Here is a 26,364-nt window from a genome sequence, read left to right on the forward strand (position 1 = left end):
CTATTTGACAACGAATCCTCTATCCACGCTAACACACTACCCCCAACTCCATGCCCCCTTACCTTCTGCAATAACCTCTTGTGAGGTACCTTGTCAAACGCCTTCTGAAAATCAAGAAAGACCACATCCACCAGCTCTCCTATATCCACCGCCCTAGACACATCCTCATAGAACTCCAATAAATTTGTCAGACACGACTTCCCCTTAACGAAACCGTGCTGCGTCTGCTCTATCAAGCAATTCCCCTCAAGATGCCTCGCTATTTCATCCTTGATGACGGATTCTAACATTTTACCTACAACAGATGTTAAACTAACCGGCCTATAATTCCCTGTCCTTTGCCTGCCACCCTTCTTAAACAACGGCGTAACATTAGCCATTTTCCAATCTTCCGGCACTTCCCCGGAATCCAGCGAAGTTTGGAAAATAACCACCACGGCATCCACTATCACCTCCGCCATTTCTTTCAGAATCCTCGGATGCATTCCATCCGGTCCTGGGGACTTGTCCACAATCAGTCCCTCCAGTCTGTCGATCACCGCCTCTCTAGTAACAGTAATGTCATTGAGACCCTCCAGTCCTACCACCTTTCCACCGCTAACACCCGGCAAATTATTCACCACCTCCTCCGTGAAGACCGAAACAAAAAAGTTATTCAAGACCTCAGCCATTTCCCCATCCCCTACCACTAAGTCTCATCCTCTAAGGGTCCAACGTTCACCCTAGTCAGCCTCTTCCTTTTTATATATTTATTAAAACTCTTGCTATCCTTTTTTATATTAAGCGCTAGCCCAGCTTCATAGTTTCTCCTACCCTTCTTTATCAACTTCTTTGTCAATCTTTGTTGACATTTAAACCTCTCCCAATCCTCTTCTCGCCCGCTACTCTTAGCTACTCTAAACGCCTCCGCTTTTAATTTAACACTTTCCTTCACCTCCTTCATTATCCACGGCTTATTACCTCTCCTCCTACGGTCCTTTTTGACCATCGGAATAAATTTCTGCTGAGCACCAAGAAAGATCTCCTTAAAGATCCTCCACTGCTCCTCAGCAGACCTACCTTCCAACGCGCTCCCTAGTCAACATTCGCCAATTCTTCTCTCATCCTACCGTACTCCCCTCTGTTCAAACAAAGGACGCGTGTCCGGGAACCCACTTTCTCCTCCTCCATCTGCACCAGAAACTCCACCATACAATGATCACTCTCCCCAAGAGGATCCTTCACCACAAGGTCCCTAATTCTACCCGCCTCATTACATAACACCAGATCCAAGATAGCTCGCTCCCTCGTTGGCTCCAACACACACTGTTCAAGGAAACTATCCCGGCAGCATTCCAAGAACTCCTCCTCGAGCCCACCGCGTCCAACATGGGTCGACCAATCAATATGTAGATTGAAATCCCCCATAATTATCGCCGTTCCATTCCTGCACGCCGCACTGATTTGTGTGTTAACGGCCCGCCCCTCCTCCAGATCATTATTCGGGGGCCTATAGACGACACCCACCAGCGTCTTCCTCCCTTTGCTGTTCCTAATCTCCACCCACAACGATTCCACTGTCTGCTCTTTGGTTCCTATATCATCCCTTGCTACCACCCTGATGCTATCCTTAATCAGCAGAGCCACGCCCCCCCACTTTTTCCTCCCACCTATCCTTCCTAAACACTTGATACCCCTGGACATTCAGCTCCCAGTCCCTGTCACCTTGCAGCCACGTCTCTGTAATGGCCACCAAATCATATCCATTTGTGCTGATCTGCGCCACCAGCTCATCCACTTTATTCCGAATGCTTCGTGCATTCAGATAAAGTGCCTTCATCCCAGCCTTCACCTGGACCCTATTTGCCAGAACGCCACCAACCATACTCACGCCCCCTACTCCCTTTATTATTGGGACATCCTCGGCCTCTTCCCTTACCTGTACCCTCTCCTTAACTTTAGACCCTGTAACGTCACCTACCCTCGCGCGCACACACACCAACCCCCCCCCCCATTAGTTTAAAGCCCTGTCTACAGTCCTATTTACATGATTCGCCAGGACTGTGGTCCCAGCACGGTTCAGACCAACCCCATCCCACCCGAACAGGTCCCACCTACCCCAATACTGATGCCAATGCCCCATAAATTCAAACCCATTCCTCCCACACCAATCCCTGAGCCACCCATTCACTTCCTTAATCTTATCAACCTTACACCCGTCTGCACTCGGTTCAGGCAGTAGCCCAGAGATAACCACCTTGTCGGTTCTACTTTTTAATTCCATTCCCAGCTTTTCATACTCCCTCCCCAGATCCTCAGTTCGCATTTTGCCTACGTCGTTGGCACCCACATGTACCACAACGACCGGATTCTCACCCTCCCACTCCAGGTTCCTCTGCAGCCCAGATGTGACATCCCGGACCCGAGCACCAGGCAGACAACACACCCTTCTGTGCACTTTGTCATTGTGACAAAGGACAGTGTCAATACCCTTAACCCCACTATCTCCAATTACTACTATGTTTCTTTTCACCTCTTTGCTTATATCCTGCGTCTGCATCACTGTACTGTGTGCAGTTTGCTCACCAACCTCACCTCCCTCATTCTCGTCCAGACTGGAAGCAAGAACCTCAAACCTGTTATGCAGATTGAGAGGCTGAGGCATCCGCTCCCCACCCTCCTTGCTCCGCTCCCCACCCTCCTTGCTCCGCTCCCCACCCTCCTTGCTCCTCTCAGCAGCCCCCTCTTGTTCCTGACCCTTAGAGTTAGCCAGTCTAGGGGGGGTGGATGTCACTTGCACCCCATTGACAATGGCACCCTGTCTCCCCCTGATGAACCTCAGTGCCTGTAGCTCAGAGGCCAGCTCATCTACTTTGAGCTGGAGCTCCTCCAGCAACCTGCACTTACTGCAGACATGGTCACTGGGAAGGACCCTGGGGTCCACCAGCTCCCACATCATACAGAAACAACACATCACATGCCCCTCCATTATTCACTGTAGTAATATTGAAAATTTCAACACGGACTTGCCTGACCCTTTTTCTCCCTAGCCCTTTTGCTCCTAAGCCCTAGTAGCTCACTCTGCTTCCCTCTCACTCCGCTGCCCACTCCGACGCTGCCCGCTGTCTACACCAGGCCTCCTTTTAAACCTGGCGCTGTTTTAAAGCCTGCTCCCCACAACTCCCTGCTATCCACTCCCTTGGAATTCTTAAAGCAGTAGCCTTGATGGTTGGGAAGCTTCTAGATATACTTTAGGTCAAAGTTAATTGTCAGTTGGGGCAAGTGCACTTTAAGGAAACTCAGCACAGATTAATTAAGGGAAAATTATGTAAAACTAGCCTGCTGGAGACTTTTGATAAGGTGATACAAAGTCGTGTGAGCTGTGAGGAGGATGCAGAGATGCTTCAGTGTTATTTGGACAAGTTGAGATGCATATAATGCAGGTGAATGTGAGATTTAGTTGTTCATCCATCGTCGTCAATGAGGACCTCGACACCATTAGTCATTTTGAGGCTGGACATGGTGTGTCCAAAGATGACTGATCAGGCCAATTCAGGCATGGAATGTCCTGGCACGTATTGGACAGACTTGTGTAGGCACTGTAGTTGTTGTGCTGGTGGCTCTGGACTTTCGCAACTCGCGCTTAAGTTGTGCTTCAGCAATGCACCTTGCTTCATAAGCTTGACAGCGCTTGTGAATGAGGCAGCACCAGGTAGGGCGGTTTTGTGCCAGCGATTCCCAGATGGTCTCTATGTCAGGTGATTCAGGGAGGCCTTGAGTGTGTCTTTGCTTGTGAGTGTCTACCTGCAGAGAGTTCCCCAAAAAGGAGTTACTTGGGTATGTGCTCGTCCAGCATACCGATGACATGACCTGCCCATCGGGTCTTGCTCTGATCAGCAGTGTGTGGAGTGATGGTGGACTTGCTCTAGAGAGAACTTCAGTGTCTGGTACTTGCTATCTGATGCGTAATATTCTGCAAAGGCAAGTCATGTGGAAATGATTGAGCTGTCTTGCATGCCTTCGATACACAGTCCACGTTTCACAGGCATACAGGAGGGTAGTAAATACCACGGCTCTGTAGACCTTCAGTTTTGTTGCTGGGCTGACTCCTCGACGTTCCCATATAGTGGAGTGCAGTCTACTGAAGGCAGAACTTGCCTTTGCTATTCTGCAGTTAACTTCTGTATCAATAGTTACTGCTCGGGAGAGAGTGCTGCCAAGATAAGTGAACTGGTCTACTGCCTGTAGTTTTTGCCCTTTGATTGTGATTATGGGTTCTGTGTACAGTGCATGAGGAGCAGGCTGGTGCATGACTTCGGTCTTTTTAATATTGATGGTGAGTCCAAAGTTGTCACAAGCCATGGAAAATTTGTCCATACTGACTTGCATCTCTGGCTCTGAGCCAGCATACAGGGCGCAGTCATCAGCAAAGAGGAAATCTCAGAACAGTCTCTTTCACTTTGGTAATAGCTTGAAGTCTCCTCAGGTTGAAGAGCTTCCCATCCACTCTGTACTTGAGGCTGATTCCAGCAACACTGTCCTGGAAGGCATAATTCAGCAAGGCAGTAAACATCATGCTGAACGGCGTGGGTGTGAGCACACAGCCCTGTTTGATGCCATTGGTGACTCAGAATGCCTCAGAGGATTCTCTGCCATTCAGTACTCTGGCCATCATGCCATCATGGAACTAGCATACCATCTGAATGAATTTGGGGGGGGCAGCTGAACTTTAACATGATCTTCCACAGGCCTTGTCGGCTGACAGTGTCGAAGGCTTTTGCGAGGTCAACAAAGGTTGTATGGAACTTGCAATTCTACTCCTGACACTTTTCCTGAAGTTGGCACGCTTCCAAACTGTGGAAGCAGGCCCAGTTCCAAATGAGTGACCAGACAATTTAGCAGGACTCTTGCGAGGGTTTTTACTGTGATGGAGAGCAGCGAGATTCCTCGGTGGTTGTTGCATACTTGCCAATTGCCCTCCCTCTTGAAGAGGTGTACGATGGAAGCATCTTTAAGCTCCTGAGGAATGGATCCTTGCTTCCAAAAGGACCAGAACAACTCGATGAGCTTCTCAGTAAGTAAGGACCAGCAGCTTTGTAAATCTCTGCAGGTATGGCATTTGCCCCTGGGGCTTTGCCACTGGCTAGCTGGCTGACAGCTTTCGTGACTTCGGCTACTAACGGTGGGTCATCCATGGCACTGTTGATATTGACCTGGGGAATCTGGTCTATTGCCTTATTGTTAATAGATGATGGTCGGTTGACGACGGATTCAGAACGTTCAGCCCTTCTCTGCAGGATCTGAGCCCTCTCTGTAATGAGAGTTGTACCATCTGTACTCAGGAGGGGGGAGCTCCCAAGAGATTGAGGTCCGTAGAGAGTGTTGAGGGCTTCATAGAACCGTTTCAAGTCGTTTCTGTCAGTGTATCCCTGTATTTCATCTGCCTTGGCGCTCAGCCAGGCATCCTGCATTTTACGCAGTTTATTCTGGACTGTCCTGCGAGCACTGGTAAAAGCATTTTTCTTGGCAGCTGATTTTGGATCGTTCTGATAGGCCCAATGAAGATGGTGCTTTTCAACAAGTAGAGCCTGTATCTCTCCTCATCATTCTCATCAAATCAGTCATGCTGCTTGCGGGTAGAGGGCACGAGCATCTTCAGTGCAGATGAATGGACAGCATCCCTGAAGCGTTCCCAGTCATCCTCAGCGCTTGCCTGCAAAGTGTAAGTCAGCAAGCTTGATTTCTAAGTCTTTAGCCAGTGCTGAAGCTATGCTGGGGTTCTTTAGCTTGGCTGCATTGATTCTTTTCATAACCTTGCTTCCTTGTGTCGCCTCTTGGGTCTGATGCGGAGCCTCACTTTGGAGACAATGAGCCTGTGATCTGTCCAGCAGTCAGAACCACACATGGCCTTGGTCACTCTGACATCCTGCCTGTCTTTTTTCCTGACAATGACATAGTTGATAAGATGCCAATGCTTAGAGCAGGGGTGCACCCAGGAAGTCTTGTTACAGGTAGGCAGACGGAAGGTTATGTTGGTGATGAGGAGTCATGTGCTGCACAGGTCTTTATTAAGATTAGGCCGTTACTGTTATGCTTGCCCACTCCATGCCTCCCAATGACTCCCTGTCAAATTGCAGAGTCACACCCTACTCTTGCATTGAAATCGCCAAGCAAGATCAGCTTGTTGGTACTGCTCACTGCTGATAGTAGGGTGTCTAGTTCTTCATAGGATTTGTCTTTCATCTCGTTTGGGTTGTTCGTTGTGGGGGCATAGGTGCTGATCAGGGTGACTTGACTTTCACTGGTTAAATGGTGCATTCTCTTAAAAGATATCTGAAGCTGGCAGGTTGAAGAGCTGCTGTCTCCTCGAGACTTGAGAGGTGGCAGTTGCTGTCTCCTGTTTTTGCATTCTTTTTTATACCTGTGATGACCTATCCATTTTTCTATGATCAAATTGGTCTGATTTTGTCAACACTATCAAATTTAAAGATTGTAGGTTTCCAGTAGCTGAGTGTCTGCTTTAAATTGATCGGGCAAAATTTAAAAAAAACAGGTTGTCCTGTCAAAACTACTCCTTGACTTTTTGATACAAAATGTTTCAGCTTGGATTCTGTGTACTTTGCATCTTAAACCTCCAAGCATTGAAACAAACACCAGCTTCTAAAAGAATCACACAATGTTTTCCCCCCTCCTAGCATTTTTACAAATTTTTACATCTTTATCAACATCAAATTCCAACTTCACAAACTCAACTTTGCAACAGTGGATATTGCAGCAGCACTGGCTACAACTTTCCAATCCTCCTTAGATATGGGGTGGTGCTAGATGATCGGAGAATTGCAGTCTCACACTTTTATTCGAAAAAGGTGTGCAGTTAAACTGAACAACTATAGCTAATCAGTTTAGCTCTGTTGGTGGGAAATGTTTTTGATAAGTTTTTGGGACAAAAATTAATAGTCATTTGGACAAATGTGAATTAATTCTGGAAAGCCTGAGTTGATTTGTTAAAGGCAAATCATGTTGAACTAACTTGATTGAGTTATTTAATGAGTTAGCAGAAAGGGATGATGAGGGTCATTCAGTTGATATGATGTATATGGACTACCAAAAGGCGGTTTATAAAGTGCCAAATAATAAATTTGTCAACGAAGTTGAAGTGTGGAATAAAATGAACAGTGAAAGGTTGGCCATTAATTTGACAGAATGAGAAAAAACAGACTATAGTTTTAAACGGTTGTTTTTCAGATTGAGGAAGGTTTGAGCTGGGGTTGCCCAGGGACTAAGACTAATGCTTTTCTAGCTGCATTTTAGTGACCTACTCTTGGATGTATAGAGTATAATTTTCTGATGACACCAAATTTGAAAGTGTTTTTTTTTAAAAATAAGACTGGTCGGCGCAACATTGTGGGCCGAAGGGCCTGTTCCGCGCTGTAATGTTCTATGTTCTATGAACAGGAGAACAGTGATAAGCTTCATCAGGACATGCATCAGCAGGTGGTATAGGTAGAGACTTGGCAGATGAGATGGAATGCAGACAAGTGTGAAGTGATACATTTTGGTAGAAAGTCGTATGAAACAAGGCATAGTCATAAAAGGGAGTGCAGGACCAGTGAGACCATGTGTAGTATATATGCAGTGATCATCGATGGTAGCAAGGCAGATTGATTGATAAAATGGTTAAAATGGCGTACATGGGGCCCTGGGGTGTATAGAGGCTTAAAGTTCAAAAATATAGTTCTTAAACATATTTATAAAACTCTGGTTAGGCCTCAATTGAAGTATCATGTCCAATTCTGGACACTTCTCTTTAGGAAGGATGTGAGTCTTTAGAAAAAGTGCAGAAAAGATTGTTGGGAATATTTCCAGGGATGGGGACTTCGGTTACATGGATCATTTGGAGAAACTGCATTTACTTTCCTTAGAAAATAGAGGGTTGAGAGGTGATTTGATAAAGATGTTCGAAATCAGGATGGGTCTTAGACAAAGTAGATACCAAGAAACTTCCATTGGTGGAAGGGGCAAGAACCAGATGGCACCGATTTAAGATGAATATATAAAGGATTAAAGGTGCCATGAGGTAAAACCTTGTATACCATGAGTGATTAGGACCTAGAATGCACTATCTGAGTTTGCATTGGAGGTAAATAGAATTGTGGCTTTAAAAAGAGAATTAGATTGGCGTGAAAATTTTCAGGACTATGGGAAAGGAGGGCAGAGAGGAAAGGTGAGATTAGCTGAGTTGCCCTTGCAGAGAGCAGACATTCATTCAGTAGGCCAAATGTCCTCTCACTGTCCTGCAACCATTTTGTAAGTCTCATGACAGGCCATATGGACTCTTGAGCCGCCTTTGTCAATGATGAACTTACGGCTAATTGTCTGCTTCAACAGCCCTTTCCTGTCCATTCCCCATATCCTTTGATTCTCTGAGAGACCAAAACATCCAGCTTTCTCAGATACAAATAATCACCATAATGGAACATCCACTAGCCTGTGGGGTAGGGAATTCCAGAGATTAACAATACTCCTAAATAGTCAATTCTTCATCCTGAGACCATGCCCCCATGTTGCTGATTCCCCAGCTAGAAAAATCTTAGTGTCGATCCAAAGACCCTTTAGAACCTTGTTTGTTGGGGAAATGAAAAAATATTGTTTAGAACGAACATGGGGAAAGGGCTCAAAGTCATCATTATGCAGATGCTCATACATTTATGGGGATCGGGCATGGGTGGGATTCTATGATCAGTTAGCGGTTACAGCAAATCCATAAGATATTGTTTGTGTCATGGGGCATTGTGATATCAGATAACTGGGAAACTCCCATCTCTCCAATGACACTGGTCTTGTAGTCTGCCTCTCAGTTATCAGTGAAAATTACTGGATAGCCATTGTCTATCTGTCCCTGGAATTCTATGCTGTCTGCTGAAAGGAGAGGAAGCAGAGATTATGAGTGTGAGAAATAGATTGTGCAGGGAGGATGAATGGTAAAATCTATGGAACCTGGCCATGACAGATAGGTGTGAGAGGACAATAAGGTGACTGTATCAGTGTTGGCTCTTCAGATGGGAATATGAGGTTATGCCGAGAAAGAGAGAGAGAGCAGTGAGTGGAGTGCAAGATGTGTTGCTTTAAGACATACTGCACAGCAGAATACTGTGAAAGGCAGAGTCTGGAGGCCAGCATTTGAATATGGGATGCCAATCATCTTTCCTGTCCTTATTTCTTTAGCTGCTTTTAGCCATACCTGTTTGATTTGAGAGGCTGGCCTTTTCCTCCTGTCAGTGGTGGACAAAACTTATGTTCTGACATACATAGCCTGCAGTATTCATTCATGTCCTTCAGGGAAGCATGAGAGAACCAATGGTAAGGAGAAGTTTTCCCACATTCCCAATTGGATCCATCCTTCTACTTGCCCTATGCTATGTGGCAGACTTACAATGGAGCCATTCTGACCATATGCAACCCTCACCCAACTCCACCCCAACCATGCCAAAAGTAGATCAATTCATGTAAAAATTCTGCAGATAAACTCAGTGTGAGAACCTGAAGGTTATGTATAATTGATTTTTGTATCATGGCTGTGAGCAACACTGAACAACAATTGTGAACAACTAGAATTGATTTTTGTGTCATTGCAGTGAGCAACACAACAACAATTGTGAACAATTATATAAAAATCATGTCCTGTTCTCATGTTTATTTCCTATTTGTAGAACTCCTGCATTGAAGATGAGCTAAGGTGTCTGCTGGCCTCCCTACCACAATCTGAAGTGGATCAGTGCGTTCAGTACTTTACTTCTCTTGCTCTACGAGAAAGTAATCAGTCTTTGTCAGCGCAGAGGGTAAGCTTCAAAGATCCAGTTCTATGCTGTCATCCTTTTGCAACTTTGCTGGAAAATTTACTACTTTAGGACAAGATGATATCTGGTTTTAGTTGTTTATTAAGGCTTACAACTCCCTAATGGCCTGGAGTTACACCATTGCATCAGCAATTGTGCAATCCCTAATAGATGAGGTTAAACTGTTTTAAGCTCTGACACGCAACTTGAAATAATTTCTTTGTGCCAGCCTGGCTCAGGAAGTACAAGGAGTCAAGCTGTAATTATGACTTAACATGTAGGGGTGGCATAGTGGCACAGTGGTTAGCACCGCTGCCTTACCCAGGGGATAGGGCCTGGGTGGGATTGGTGCAGACTTAATGGGCTGAATGGCCTCTTTCGGTACTGTAGGGATTCTATGAAAAATTCTATTCTACGAAAAATCCCAGCATGCTTAGCTCTCAATGAGAATAGCCATTTTAAAACCACTATTGCCATTACTTTGTTAAATCATTGTAGCAGCCTTTCTTTCTCCATCCACATACCTACCTGTACTGACACTTTCAAGTATTTATATATTTAGGTCTGTCTGTTCACCCCAAATCAATATGGTTTTTCACAGTCATATAGATGTTGCAGTCCAAATTCGAGGACACAAGTTTTTTAAAAAAAAACAGAGAATTTATCGAGTCCATTGCCTATATCTTTTTCTTAACCAACCAGTAAAAGTAGGTGAACAGGATATTTGTCTCGTTATAGTTTGTCATACTGTACCATAAACAAAACGTACACTGAGTTTGCCTACATAGTGTCACACCATATGAAAGGAAGCCATTCACCTCATCAAATCTATACTGGCTTTTTGTAGACTAATCCAGTGACCCCTATTCCCATGGCTCAGCAAATTTATTTCCCACAATTGCCAGTCTGATTGCTGGCATAGTGGACAGTGAAAAAGGTTATCTAGGAATGCAATGGGATCTTGATCAATTGGGCCAATGGACTGATGAATAGCAGATGAATTTAATTTAGATAAATGCGAGGTGATGCATTTTGGTAGATCGAACCAGGGCAGGACTTACTCAGTTATGATAGGGCACTGGGGAGAGTTATAGAACAAAAACATCTAGTGATACAGGTTCATAACTCTTGAAACTGGAGTCAGGCTCCAACACACCCCTCCCTGATGAGCTCAATGCATCCTACACCCATTTTGAGCAAGAAGTCAGTGAGAGCATGCTCTCCACCTTGGAAGACCTGGATGAACCTGTATCTGGGGTCACCACTGCAGATGTCACAGTAGTTTTCTGGAAGGTCAGCCCAAGGAAAGCGAATGGCCCAGATGGAATACCCAGATGAGGACTCAGACCCTGCGCAGATCAGCTGGCAGGGTTATTCACAGACATCTTCAACCTCTTTTTACAACAATCTGAGGTCCTGATCTGCTTTAAGAAGATGACCATCCTTCTGCTACCTAGGAAGAACCAAGCAGCATCCCTTAATGACTATCGGCCAGTGGCTCTGACATCATCATGAAGTCCTTTGAAAGGCTAATCATGACACGAATCAGTTCCAGCCTCCCGAAACTACCTGGATCCACTACAGTTTGCTATCGCCGCAACAGGTCCACAGCAGACGCCATTTGCCTGATCTTGTACTCAATTCTGGAACACCTAGATAACAAAGACATCTATGTCAAATTCCAATTTATTGATTACAGCTCAACCTTCAACACCATTATTCTCACGAAACTCACCTCCAAACTCTGTGGCCTGGGCCTGGGCCTCAGCTCCTCCCTTTGCGACTGGATCCTGAATTTCCTAACTCACAGACCGCAATCAGTGAGGATAGGCAACAATACCTCCTCCATGATCATCCTCAACGCCGATGCCTCACAAGGATGTGTTCCCAGTCCCCTACTATACATCTATACACCTATGGCTGTGTAGCCAAATTCCCTCCAACTGACGTGATTTTCCCATTTGCTGATGACACCAGTGCAATGGGTCGGAACTCAAACAATGTGCAACAGAGTACAGCAGTGAGATAGAGAATCTGATGAACTGGTGCAGTGACAATAATCTCTCCCTCAATGTCAACAAAATGAAGAAAATTGTCATTGATTTCAGGAAGCATAAAGGAGAACGTGCCTCTATCTACATCAATGGGGACAAAGTAGAAAGGGTCAAGAGTTTTGAGTTTTTAGGTGTCCAGATCACCAACAACCTGTCCTGGTCCCCCCCATGCTGACACTATAGTCTAGAGGCGTTGGTGAACTTTCTTCTTTCTCAGAAGACTCAGGAAATTTGGCATGTCAACTCTCTCCAACTTTTACAGATGCACCATAGAAAGCATTCTTTCTGGTTGCATCACAGCTTGGTATGCCTCCTGCTCTCCCAAGACCACAAGAAACTACAAAAGGTCATGAATGTAGTCCAATCCATCGTGCAAACCAACCTCTCATCCATTGACTATGACTTCCCGCTGCCTCGGCAAAGCAGCCAGCATAATTAAGGACCCCACGCATCCTAGACATTCTTTCTTCCATCATCTTCCATCGGGAAAAAGATGCAAAAGTCTGAGGTCATGTACCGGCCAACTCAAGAACTTCTTTTTCTCTGCTGCCATCAGACTTTTGAAAGGACCTACCTTGCATTAAATTGATCTTTTTCTGCACCCTAGCTATACCTGTAACACTACATTCTGCACTCTCTCGTTCCCTTCTCTATGAATGGTATACTTTGTGTAGCGCGCAAGGAACAATACTTTTCACTATATGCTAATAAATCAAATCAAATCATAGTTGGACAGAGTGGTGAAAAAGGCATTTGGCATGCTTGGTTTCATTGGCCAGAACACTGAATAAAGGAGTTGGGATGTCTTGTTGAAGTTATACAAGACATTGGTAAGGCCAAACTTGGAATACTGTGCATAGTTCTGGTCACCCTATTATAGAAAGGATGTTATTATTATTACAACCAAAAAGAGTGCAGAAAAGTTTTACTAGGATGCTACTGGGATTGATGGTTTGAGTTGTAAGGATAGGCCTTTTTCCCCTGGAGCATAGGAGACTTAAGGGTGATCTTAAGGAGGCCTATAAAATAATGAGGGGCATAGATAGAATAGTTAGTCAATATCTTTTCCCATCGGTAGAGGAGAATAAAACTAGAAGGTTTAAGGTGAAAGGGGAAAGATACAAAAGGGTCCAGAGGGGCGATTTTTTTCATACACTCAGTTGTGAGTGTCAGGAACTAGATGCCGGAAGTAGTAGTACAGCCGGGTACAATTTTGTCTTTTAATAAGTATTTACACAGTTAGGTGGATAAGAGTGGTATAGAGGGACATGGGCCAAACACCAGCAATTGGGACTAGCTTAATGGTAAAAACTGGGCGGCATGGACAAATTGGGCCGCAGGGCCTGTTTTCTTGCTGTAAAACTCTATGACTCTATTTCAACAGAGTCCAGATAATGTTGTGTTAGAAGATTCAGTTGTTAGGGAAACAGACATTTCTGTAACGGTCATTCTGAGTCTCTCATGGTGTATTGCCTCTCTGGTGCCAGAGTAAAGGATATCACTGAGAGCCTGTGGAATATTCTGCAGTAGGATGAGAGTAAACCAATAGTTGTTGTATACATGTTACCAACAAGAGGGCAGGTATTGGGATCCTATGGTCATATTTTTAAGAGTTAGAGAGGAAGTTGTATCTTCAAGGTAGTAATCTCTAGAATACAGCTGCTATCATGCACTCATGAAAATAAAAGTAGGAAGATACAGAGAATCAGTGCATGGGTTAAGACATGTTGCAAGGGGGAAGGATTCAGATGCTCCCCAATCCAGGCAACATCCTTGTAAATTTCCTCTGCACCCTTTCTATGGCTTCCACATCCTTCCTGTAATGAGGCAACCAGAACTGAGCACAGTACTCCAAGTGGGGTCTGACCGGGGTCATATATAGCTGCAACATTATCTCTTGACTCCTAACCTCAATTCCTCGATTGATGAAGGCCAGTACACCACACGCCTTCTTAACCACAGTTTCAACCTGAGCAGCTGTTTTGAGCATCCTATGAACTCAGACCCCAAGATCTTTCTGATCTTCCACGCTGCCAAGAGTCCTACCATTAATATTGTATTCTGCCATCCTATTTGACCTGCCAGAATGAACCACTTCACATTCATTTGGCTGAACTCCATCTGCCACTTCTCCGCCCAGTCTTGTGTCCTATCAATGTCTCGCTGCAACTTCTGACATCCCTCCACACTATCCACAACACCTCCAACCTTTGTGTCATCAGCAAACTTACCAACCCATCCCTCCACTTCATCATCCAGGTCATTTATAAAAATCACAAAGAGTAAGGGTCCCAGAACAGATCCCTAGGGCACTCCACTGCTGACCGACCTCCATGCAGAATATGACCCATCTATAACCACTCTTTGCCTTTTGTGGGCAAGCCAGTTCTGGATCCACAAAGCAATGTCCCCTTGGATCCCATGCCCCCTCACTTTCTCAATAAGCCTTGCAGGGGGTACCTTATCAAATGAATTGCTGAAGTCCACATATACTACGTCTACTGCTCTTCCTACATCAATGTGTTTAGTCACATCTTCAAAAAATTCAATCAGGCTCGTAACGCATGATCTGCCTTTGACAAAGCCTTGCTGACTATTCTTGATCATATTATACCTCTCCAAATGTCAATAAATCCTGCCTCTCAGGATCTTCATCAACTTACCAACCACTTATGTTAGACTCACTGGTCTATAATTTCCAGACTATCTCTACTCCCTTTGTTGAATAAAGGAACAACATCCGCAATCCTCCGGAACCTGACCCGACTCCATTGATGATGCAAAGATCGTCACCAGAGACTCAGCAATCTCCTCCCTTGCCTCCCACAATAGCCTGAAGTACATCCCATCCAGTCCCGGCGACTTACCTAACTTGATGCTTTTCAAAAGCTCCAATACATCCTCTTTCTTAATATCTACATGCTCAAGCTTTTCTGCCCACTGCAAGTCTGCACTACAACCACCAAGATCCTTTTCCATAGTGAATACTGAAGTAAAGTATTCATTAAGTACCTCTGCTATTTCTTCCAGTTCCATACAAACTTTCCCATCGTCATACTTGATAGGTCCTATTCGTTCACGTCTTATCCTCTTGCTCTTCACACACTTGTAGAATGCCTTGGGGCTTTCCTTAACCCTCCTGCCACGGCCTTCTCATGACCCCATCTGGCTCTCCTAATTTCCTTCTTAAGATCCTTCCTATTAGCCGTATACTCTTCTAGATCTCTAACATTACCTAGCTCTCTGAACCTTTTGTAAGCTTTTCTTTTCTCCTTGACTAGATTTATTACAGCCTTTGTACACCATGGTTCCTGTAACCTGCCATAACTTCCCTGTCTCATTGGAATGTTGCTATACAAAATTCCAGCAAATATTCCCTGAAAATTTGCCACATTTCTTCCGTACATCTCCCTGAGAAAGCCTCTTTCCAATTTATGCCTCTAATTTCCTGCCTGATAGCCTCATAATTCCCCTTTCTCCAGTTAAACACTTTTCTAACTTGTCTGACCCTACTCTCTCCAATGCTAGTGTAAATGAGACAGAATTATGATCAGTACTCCAAAACGCTCTCCCACTGAGAGACCTGACACCTGACCAGGTACATTTCCCAATGCCAAATCAAGTACAGCTTTTCCTTGTAGGCTTATCCACATACTGTGTCAAGAAACTCTCCTGAACACACCTAACAAACTCCTCCCCATCTAAACCTCTTACCCTTGGGAGATTCTAATCAATATTTAGGAAATTAAAATCTCCCATCACGACAACTCTTATTATTACACCTTTCCAGGATCTGCTTCCCAATCTGCTCCTCAACATCCCTGTTATTATTGGGTGGCCTATAGAAAATACCCAGTAAAGTTATTCACTCCTTCCTGTTCCTAACCTCCACCTGCAGAGACTCTGTAGAGAATCCCTCCATGGCGTCCATCTTTTCTACAGCCGTGACACTATCTCTGATCAACAGTGCCGCTCCCCCACCTCTTTTGCCTCCCTCCCTTTACCTTCTGAAACATCTGAAACCTGGCACTTGAAGTAACCAGTCCTGTTCTGAGTCATCCAAGTCTCTGTAATGGCCACCAGATCACATTTTCAAGTAGTGATCCTCGCTTTAAGCTCATCCACTTTGTTCACAACACTCCTTGTGTTAAAATAGACACATCTCAAACCTTCGGTCTGAGCGCTTCCCTTCTCTATCACCTGCCTATCCTCCCTCTCACACTCACATGTCGAGAAGCTTTCTCTATTTGTGAGCTAACCTCCTCTCTCCCAGTCACTTCAATTCGATTCCCACCCCACAACATTTCTAGATTAAACTCTTCCCAGTAGCCTTAGCAAACCTCCCCGCCAGGATATTGGTCCCCCTGGGATTCAAGTGCCACCTGTCCTTTTTGTACAGGTCACACCTGTCCCAAAAGAGGCCACAATGATCCAGAAACCTGAATCCCTGCCCCCTGCTCCAATCCCTTAGCCATGCATTTATCTTCCACCTCATTCCATTCCTACTCTCACTGTCTCGTGGCACAGGCAGTAATCCCGAGATTACTACCTTTGCAGTCCTTCTTCTCAACTCCCTTCCTAACTCCCTATATTCTTCTTTCAGGACCTCTTCCCTTTTTTTACCTATGGCATTGGTACCAAAATGTACCGTGACCTCTGGCTGTTCTCCCTCCCACTTCAGGATATCTTGGACACGATCAGAAACATCCCAGAACCTGGCACCAGGGAGGCAAACTACCATCCGAGTTTCTTGACTGCGTCCGCAGAATTGCCTGTCTGACCTCCTCACTATAGAGTCCCCTATCACTACTGCCTTCCTCCTCCTTTCCCTACCCTTCTGAGCCACAGTGCTGGACTCTGTGCCAGAGGCACCACCACTGTTGCTTCCCCAGGTAGGCTGTCCCCCCCCAACAGTACTCAAACAGGAGTACTTATTGTTAAGGGGCGTAGCCACTGTGTACTCTTTCGTACCTGACCTTTCCCCTTCCCCTTCCTAATCGTGACCCACTTGTCTGCCTCCCATGGCTCCAGTGTGACCACCTGCCTGTAACTCCTCTCTATCACTTCCTCACTCTCCCTGACCAGACAAAAGTGTTGATTCATCATTGCCTTAGCTTCTGTATGGTCTCCCAATGTACCAGGCCTCAGGACATCCTTTCCTGCTTTCTCCACTCTCACAGTCCTCTGGAAACAATACACATCTCTTTAACCTGTGCTTAATGCTCTCTCCAGTCACATTGTCTGTACCTTTAAGACTTGATTACCTGTAAAGACTCGCATTCCAGCTATTATTTTGTAAATTGAATTTGTTGTCTTTATATGCCCTGTTTGTGCACAGAACTCCCACTTACCTGACGGAGGGGCAGCGCTCCGAAAGCTAGTGGCTTTTGCTACCAAATAAACCTGTTGAATTTTAACCCAGTGTTGTGAGACGTCTTACTGTGTTTACCCGAGTCCAACGCTAGCATCTCCACATCATTGTGGCATAAGCAGGTATAATTTGACTTTACCTGCTCATACACATAATTGCTACAAACATTTTGCAGAAACATTTATCGTTCATAGGGAACCCAAAGGGGTCATCGTGGCACTCTGCAGTATTTGTATTTTGGATTTTCCACTCAGTTTCTGACCCTATCAAAGCCATTCTGGGGTAATGCTAAGCAGGAAGGAAGATAATTTGGTGAGAAAGTCGGCACCCAGCTTCCTGAGATGTATGGGAGAAGATACTTGCATAGATCACCTTTATTTTCTAATTTAAATGATGCAAAGTGCTTCATGATTCAAGAGCAACATGCATAAAGATACAGGATTCATTTTTTTAAAAAGCTATATTGTATTAGAAGAGAATGCTATGGCATTACGGGTGCATAGAGGACCTGACTCTTGTTATGTATTTTTTTTGTTTCAGGGAGGCTTGTGGTGTTTTGGGGGAAATGGGCTTCCTTACGCACAGAATCTAAGTTCTGTTCCATCTGAAAAGGTTGAATCATTTTGTCTGCAAGCCCTTGCTAAACATTCTAAGGTAACTTTTTTTTTGTTAAGGCTCTGAACCAAAATATTTCATTTTCTCGAGTTAAAACGCTTCTATTTATATGTGTGATGATCTTGGTAATTAACAATTGAACATTCCACTATCTAAATTATCTGTCATCAAGCAATGTGTGAATGATTAATAAATAGAATGGAAGAATAAGAGAAGTTATCTATTTGTTATATTATTTGAATTTCTTTTGAGCCTGGATTAATTTCATACCAGTGCTCAATAGTTCACAAGTACAGTTGCACATTGAAGGAATATGAGCTTGAGGCTAATAAACATTAGGGTCTGCAGCCATAGGTCCCGTATAGCCACATGAGTGCAGTCTATTGTATCCTGAATTCTTGAGGAGCCTGAGATAGCTGCAAAGCCAGTAAATATTTGAGCCTGGTTATCCTCTTCCAGAGCAAACCTGGCATAATAATGGGCTTTCCTGTAAAGGACACCGGTGACCTCATTTATACAGCAATGGAGAGATGCCATACAAATCCCCTGTTGATCCCTGGAAAGAAACCCAGAGGCAGAGAAATTGAGCCCTGCCATCGCCATAAAAGCAACTGGCAGGGGAAAGCCTTCAGCCTTATGGGCGTCAGGTTGTCATGAAGAATGTGGCATTTAATGTACAAGATTGCGTGACAAACGCAGGCATGTCTGGCGCTGCTTCACATTCTTTTTAAGTAGAAGCCAAATTGATGATAAACCCTCAGTCAGGCAAGTCATCTCCACTATCTGGATCTCTGCTTTTCCCCCTCCTGTTCATGCTTTGGCTCTCCTTGACCGTGTCCTCCAGGTTTCTCCCAGATTCACCTCCTCCATTGAATGAGTTCTTTGAGAAAAGCAGCATCAAACCTGGATCCATTCGTCCTTTTGCCTGCTCTCTGAAATTAAAGATCCATGAAAACTATGATTAAAGGATGCGGAAAGGGAAGCTGTGATTTAGAAACCAATTGGAAATGTCAGGCTGCACAGCTTTGACAGCTTTATTTGCATTGTGCCTGATGCAGCTTAAATCCTCTGATGCTAATACACACATTGAGGTGACCAAGATGTCATTCCAAATATTAGACACCTGCAGCCCTCTGTGAGATGATAGGGTGTGAATAAGATGATTAAACTAGAATAACTCTGTGCTCCATTCTTTGAAGCAAACTGAGGTCTTGCAGAGTGAACGTGAGGAGTTATGCAGAAGGTTAAAAAGCAGGACCTCAAGGGACTCATGGAACTCTATGGATCATCCCCGGTGCCATGTGCTAGTAAGAGTAGGAATAGGGAGGAGAGGGCAGATGAATGGGCGGCTGAGGAGTTGGTACAGGGGACATGGATTCAGATTTTTGGAGCATGGGAACTCTTCTGGGGCAGAGGTGACCTGTGTAAGAGGGATGGGTTGCACCTGAACTGGAGGGGGCCAATGTACTGGCAGGGCGATTTTCTAAAGCTACTCAGGAGGATTTAAACTAGTCTGGCCGAGATATGAGACCCTAAAGAGTATTGAGACAAAAGGAGATGTAGAGGTTAATGCAGAATTTAAAGCGAGCAAGTTAAATAGACAAGACAAAAGTTTAAAGTTTATTTATTAGTCACAAATAGGCTTACATTAACACTGCAATGAAGTTACTGTGATAATCTCCAAGTTGCCACACTCCGCCACCTGTTCAGGTACACTGAGGGAGAATTTAGCACTGCCAGTGCACCTAATCAGCACATCTTTAATGTTGTGGGAGGAAACTGGAGCACTCAGAGGAAACTCATACGGACGCAAGGAGAACATGCAAACCGCACACAGACAATGAGCCAAGCCGGGAATCAAACCCAGGTCCCTGGCACTGTGAGGCAGAAAGAAATCCCACAACACCAGCTTGAAGTCCAACAAGTTTATTTGTAATAAATGCCCCAAGCTTTTGGAACTGGCTGTCCGTTCGTCAGGTGGCTGAGTGTTTGGATCATAAACAGGGCACAAAGACTCAATTTACATGCATAATGATTGGAATGTGAGTCTTTACACCTAATCAATTCTTAAAGGTACAGACAATGTGAGTGGAGACAGCTTTAAGCACAGGTTAAAGAGGTGTGTATTGTTTCCATACAGAAAAGTTAGTGAGATTTTGCAAGCGCAGGCAAGTTGTGGGGGTTACAGATAGTGTGACATGAACCCAAGATCCCGGTTGAGCCTGTTCTCACGTGTGTGGAACTAGGCTATTAGTTTCTGCTCAGTGACTCTGCACTGTTGTGTGTCGTGAAGGCCGCCTTGGAGAATGCTTACCCGAAGGTCAGAGGCCGAATGCCCATCACCGCCGAAGTGTTCCCCAACAGAAAGAGAACAGTCTTGCCTGGTGATTATCAAGCGGTGTTCATTCATCCATTGTTGTAACGTCTGCATGGTTTCCCCAACATACCAAGTCTCGGGACATCCTTTCCTGCAGCGTATCAGGTAGACAACATTGGCCGAGTTGCAAGAGTATGTACCATGTACCTGGTGGATGATGTTCTCGTGTGAGATGATGGCATCTATGTCGATGATCCGGCACATCTTAGAGGCTGCTATGGTAGGGTTGTGTGGTGTCGTGGTCATTGTTCTCCTGAAGGCTGGGTAATTTGCTGCGAACAATGGTCTGTTTTGAGGTTGTGCGATTGTTTGAAGGCAAGAAGTGGGGGTGTGGGGGTAGGCTTGGCAAGGTGTTCGTCTTCATCAATGACCTGCTGAAGACTCCTGAGAAGATGTCGTAGCTTCTCTGCTTCAGAGAAGTACTGGACGACAAAGGGTACTCTGTCCACCATGTCCCGTGTTTGTCTTCTGAGGAGGTTGGTGCGGTTTTTGGCTGTGGCGCGTCGGAACTGTCGATCAATGAGTCAAGCACCATATCCTGTTCTTATGAGGGCATCTTTCAGAGTCTGGGAGGTTCTGTTGCGATCCTCCTCATCTGAGCAGGTCCTGTGTATGCGGAGGGCTTGTCCATAGGGGATGGCTTGTTTAATGAGCTTAGGGTGGAAGCTGGAGAAGTGGAGCATTGTGAGGTTATCCGTGGGCTTGCGGTACAGTGAGGTGCTGAGGTGACCATCCTTAATAGAGATGCGTGTGTCCAAGAATGTAACCAATTCTGGAGAGTAGTCCATGATGAGTCTGATGGTGGGATGGAACTTGTTGATGTCATCAGTGTTTCGGTGACTGTTTGCCATGAGTCCAAAGGAAGAAAATGACTTTGATGTATCTAGTGAATAGCATTGGTTGAAGGTCCTGTGCGGTGAAGAAGGCTTGTTCAAACCAGTGCATGAAGATGTTGGTATATTGAGGTGCGAATTTGGTCCCCATGGCTGTTCCATGTGTCTGGATGAAGAACTGGTTGTTGAAGGTGAAGACATTGTGGGCTAGGGTGAAGCGGATGAGTTGTAAAATTGCACCTGGAAACTGGCACTTGTCAGCATTGAGTACTGAGGCAGTTGCAGTAATGCCAACGTCGTGAGGGAAGTTCGTGTAGAGAGCCGAGCAGTGCTAACCACTGTGTCACCGTGCCTACAGGCGGGAGCATTGGCAGGGATCAGGGAAGACTAATGAATTAAACTGTATTTATTTCAATGCAAAAGGCCTGACAGGTAAGGGAGATGAACTCAGGGCATGGGTAGGTACATGGAACTGGGATGTCATAATTTACAAAACATGGCTGATGGAGGAACAGGACTGGCAGCTTAGTGTTCTGGGGTGCAAATGCTACAGGAAGTATAGAAGGGGAGACAAGAGAGGAGGCGGAGTTGCATTTTTGATTAGGATGAACATCATGACAATATGTAGAGAGGATATTCCTGAGGGATTGTCCAGTGAGGATATAAGGGTGGAATTGTGAAATAAGAAGGGGGTGATCACTTTGATAGGATTTTTCTATAGGTCCCCCAGTAGTCAGTGGGAAATTGAAGAGCAAATACGTAGGGAGATCGCAAATAGCTACAAGAATATTGGTGCTGTAATCATGGGGGATTTTAATTTTCCAAACATCAACTGGGATTGTCAAAGTATTAAAGGGTTTGGATGGGGAGAAATTTGTGTGTTCAGGAAAAATTTCTGAAACAATATGTAAATAGCCCTACTAGAGAACGTGCAAAACTCTTGGGAAATAAGGCAGGACGAGCGATGGCAGTATTAGTGGGGGAGCACTTTGGGATCAGTGACCATAATTCTGGGATAGGTCTGGTCCATAAGTTAAAATTCTAAATTGGGGCAAGCCAATTTTAATGATATTAGTCAGGAACGTGCAAAAGTTGACTGTGGGAGGCTGTTCACAGACAAGGAAACATCTGGCAAGCTTTCAGAAGTGAGGTAATGAGAGTTCAGGCAAGCATGTTTCTGTTGATGTGAAGGGCAAGGCTGGCAGGAGTAGGGAACATTGGAGACAAGAGACATTGAGGCTCAGGTCACTAAAGAGAAGGAAGCATATGTCAGGTATTGGCAACTAAGGTCAAGTGAATCCCTTGATGAGTACGGGGGTGTGGGAGTACACTTAAAAGGGAAATCAGGAGGGCAAAAAGGGGGCGAAGACTAGGAATTAATGAGTGCTTTTCAAATTGGCAGGCAGTAACTAATGGAGTGCCACAGGGATCGGTGCTGAGACCCAGCTATTCGCATTATATATATTAATGATTTGGATGAGGGAACAAAATGTAACACCTCAAAGTTTGCAGGTGATACCAAGTTGGGTGGGAGGGCGAACTGTGACAAGGGTGCAGAGATCCTTCAGAATGATCTGGACAGGTTGGGCGAGTGGGCAAATCAATGGCAGATGCACTACAATTTGGTAAATGGTACGTTATTCACTTTGGAAACAAAAACAAGAAAGCAGATTACTACCTGAATGGCTGTAAATTGGGAGGGGGAGTGTGCAGCAGGACCTGAATATCCTTGTGTTCCAATCACTGAAGGTAAGCATGCAGGTGCAGCAAGCGGTAAAGAAGGCAAATGGTATGTCCGTCTTCATTGTGAGAGATTTCGAGAACAAGAGCAGGGATGTGTTGCAATTATACAAGGCTTTGGTGAGGCCACACCTAGAGTATTGTGTGCAGTTTTGGTCTCCTTTTCTGAGGAAGGATGGTCTTGCTCTTGAGGGACTACCAGGCTGATCCTGGGGATCGCAGGACTGATGTATGAGGAGGGATTGACTAGGTTAGGATTGTTTTCCCTGGAGTTCAGACAAATGAAGGGCGATCTCATAGAGACTTAAAATTCTAACAAAACTAGACAGGGTAGATGCAGGGAGGATGTTCCTGATGGTGGGGAAGTCCAGAACCAGGGGTCACAGTCTAAGGATTCAGGGTAGACCATTTAGGATGGAGGTGAGGAGACATTTCTTCACCCAGGAGTGGTGAGCCTATGGAATTCATTACCACAGAAGTAGTTGATGCCAAAACACTGAATGTATTCAATACGGGTGAATGGGATCAAAAGTTATTGGGGAAAAAGCAGGATTAGGCTATTGAGTTGGACGATCTGCCATGATCGTAAGAATGGCTGAGCAGGCTTGAAAGGCCAAATGGCCTCCTCCAGCTCCTACCTTCGATGTTTCAGTACATAAAATAGCTTTGGCAGCTAAGTAAAGCAGAATCCAAAGAGATTCTACAAGTATAATAAAAGAGTAATTAGGGAGAGAATGGGAGCCCTTAAAAGATCAGTGAGGTTAGCTATGTGTAGAGAAGCAGGAAATAAGTGAGACCCCAAAAGAAGATTTCTCATCCATATTTACAGCAAAGACATGAAAGCTAGGGAACTCAGGGAAGTAAATAGTCTTGTCTTGAAAAGCATCCACTTAACATAAGAAGAGGTGCTGAAGATCTTAAAATACGTAAAAGTTGATAAATCCCCAGGACTTGATCAAGTGTATCCCAGAATATACAAAAACAAAGAACAAAATCAGCCTGGGAAACAGGCCCTTCGGTCCAACGAGCCCACGCCGCCATCTCAACACCACCAGTTCACCTCTCTACCCATGACCCCTATCTAATGTTTTATGGCCATCCAGATTGAGGGAAACTGATTTAGGGACAATTTATTCCTGCCAATCAGCCTAACAGCACATCTTTGGGGTGTGGGAGGAAACCGGAGCACCCGGAGAAAACCCACACAAGCACGGGGAGAATGCGCAAACTCCCACAGACACCGGCCCAAATCCATGTGTCTGCACAGCAATCAGCGATAGTCACCGAGCTATCGTCTTGCCCAGTATCTTGTCCAGTTTAGGCACCCACTAACGACTTGAAGCACTAGCCAATCTCGAACAACCAAGAGCAGCCCCAGTACGGCCCATCGCGTGTATGCCCCTCATTGGACACGAGGTGGACCGACTTAAAACCAGTCACCAGTACACTGCTCCAGAGAACAATGAGTGGGAAGCGACGGAAGAAATGATGGGGCCCTAGCAAAGATATTTGTATCATCAACAGGCATTTGTACATTCTTTCCTTGTCTACGTGGGTTTCTTCCAACCCCAAAGATGTGCAGGTTAGGTTGATTGGCCATGCTAAATTGCCCCTTAGTGTCCCGGGATGCGTTGGTTAGAGGGATTAGTGGGGTAAATATACGGGGTTTTGGCGGGGGGGGGGGGGAGCGGTGATGGGGTAGGGCCTAGGTGGGAGTGTTATAGGTCAGAGTCGATGGGCTGAATGACCTCCTCCTGGACTATAGGGTTTCTATGATTCTATGAATTACAGACTGGTGAGCCCAAAGTCAGCAGTGGGTAAGTTGTTGGAGGGGACTCTGATTAGGGATAGTTAGCATGGCTTTGTGTGTAGAAAGTTGTGTTTTACAAATTTGAGTTTTTTTGAAGGGGAGACCAAAATAATAGATGAAGGCAGTGTGGTAAACGTTGCCTACATAGACTTTAGCAAGATCATTGACAAGGTACTGCATGGTAGACTGGTCAGTAAGATTAAATCATTTGGGACCCAAGGAGAACTAACCAATTGGATTCAAAATTGGCTTGTGTTAGTAGAGGATTGTTTTTCAGACTGGAGGCCTGTGACCAGTGGTGTACTGCAGGGATTGCTGTTGGGTCCACTGTTGTTTGTCGTTTATAGAAACAGTCCGGATGGGAATAAAGGAGGCATGGCTAGTAAGTTTGCAGATGACATCAAAATTGCTGATGCTGTGGACAGTGAAGAAGGTTATCTAAGACTACAATGGGATATTGATTAACTGGGCCAGTGGGTCAAGGAGTGGCAGGTGGAATTTAATTCAGGTAAATGTGAGGTGTTGCATTTTGGTAAGACAGATCAGAGCAGGACTTGCACACTTAATGATGGGGCTCTGAGGAGTCTTGTTGTGATGTGGAGATGCAGTCTTGTCAAACAGAGTTCTTTTGGTGCAGGTACATAGTTCCTTAAAAGTGGCGTCACAAGTTGACAGGTGGTGAAGAAGGTGTTTTAGGCACACTTGCCTTCATCAGTCAAAGCATTGAGTACAGGAATATGTTACAACTGGACAAGACATTAAGGCCACGTTTGAAGTTCAGCAGAGAATTCCAGTTGCCCTGCTATAAGAAGGGTGTTATTAAACTGGAAAGGGTGCAAAAAAGATTTACAAGGAGGTTATCGAGTCTGGAAGGTTTGAATTATAAGGAAAGGATGGATAGGTTGGGACTTTTTTTCCTGGAGCGTAGGAGGCTGAGCGGTGACAATATAGAGGTTTATGAAATCATGAGGGCCATGGATAAGGTGAGTAGCTAAGGTTTTTGCCTCAGGGTAGGGGAGTCTAAACCTAGAGGGCATAGGTTTAAGGTGAGAGGGGAAAGATTTAAAAGGGACCTGAGGGAGCAACTTGTTACACAGAGGGTGGTGCATATATGAATTGAGCTGCCAGAGAAGGTAGTAGCGGCAGGTACAATTATAATATTTAAAAGACATTTGGACAGGTACATCGATAGGAAAAGTTTAGAGGGATATGGGCCAAGCACAGGCAAATGGGAGTAGTTCCATTTAGGAAACCTGGTTGGCATGACAAGTTGGTCAAAGGGCCTAGTTCCATGCTGTGTATTTCTAAGACGCTATGGCATGTTAATGACCTTTCAGTTATTCATGATCAATGAATGGAAGTGATGAATGACATTTATTGTGAACCCATGACTTCACTTCATTGATGGAATAGCAGAAATATTGCAGCTGTTCCCCCTTCACTATTGCCTGCATTCATCAAGGCTGCATTCCTACCTTATACTCTTCGATGTTGCAACTTTGATGTGAAGCTAGTGATTTCTGTCTATCCCTTTAACAATGCTAAAGGAAAAGATTGGCTTTCAGTTGTTCCTCGGCCAATGATGTGCCTCTCCTTCATAACTGATCTGGATCCTGTCCACTGTGGTGACACCAACAAGTGATAGTACATCCCTATAGCCCAAAATGATATCCCTCCCACACTGCCTGATACCCCTGACGGACAGAAGTGATGTTTTTTCTTTATTCATTTATGGGACATGGCTGGCCA

At 45.0% G+C, this 26,364-nt stretch overlaps 1 protein-coding gene across 6 annotated transcripts in view; it reads left to right on the top strand.

The window, feature by feature from the left end:
• serac1 (serine active site containing 1) overlaps positions 1-26,364 on the top strand; it is a 204,481-nt gene that overhangs the window by 86,852 nt on the left and 91,265 nt on the right. For all 6 annotated transcript variants that reach the window (XM_080200300.1, XM_080200302.1, XM_080200304.1 and 3 more), the window contains 2 exons: positions 9,690-9,818; positions 17,781-17,894. In XM_080200300.1, coding sequence (XP_080056426.1) covers positions 9,690-9,818; positions 17,781-17,894 — 243 coding nt within the window. The remainder of the gene's footprint in view (positions 1-9,689; positions 9,819-17,780; positions 17,895-26,364) is intronic.

Source organism: Carcharhinus amblyrhynchos, chromosome 12 (assembly GCF_965287045.1).
Source record: "Carcharhinus amblyrhynchos chromosome 12, sCarAmb.v2.hapA, whole genome shotgun sequence".
NCBI classification, from domain to species: Eukaryota; Metazoa; Chordata; class Chondrichthyes; order Carcharhiniformes; family Carcharhinidae; genus Carcharhinus; species Carcharhinus amblyrhynchos.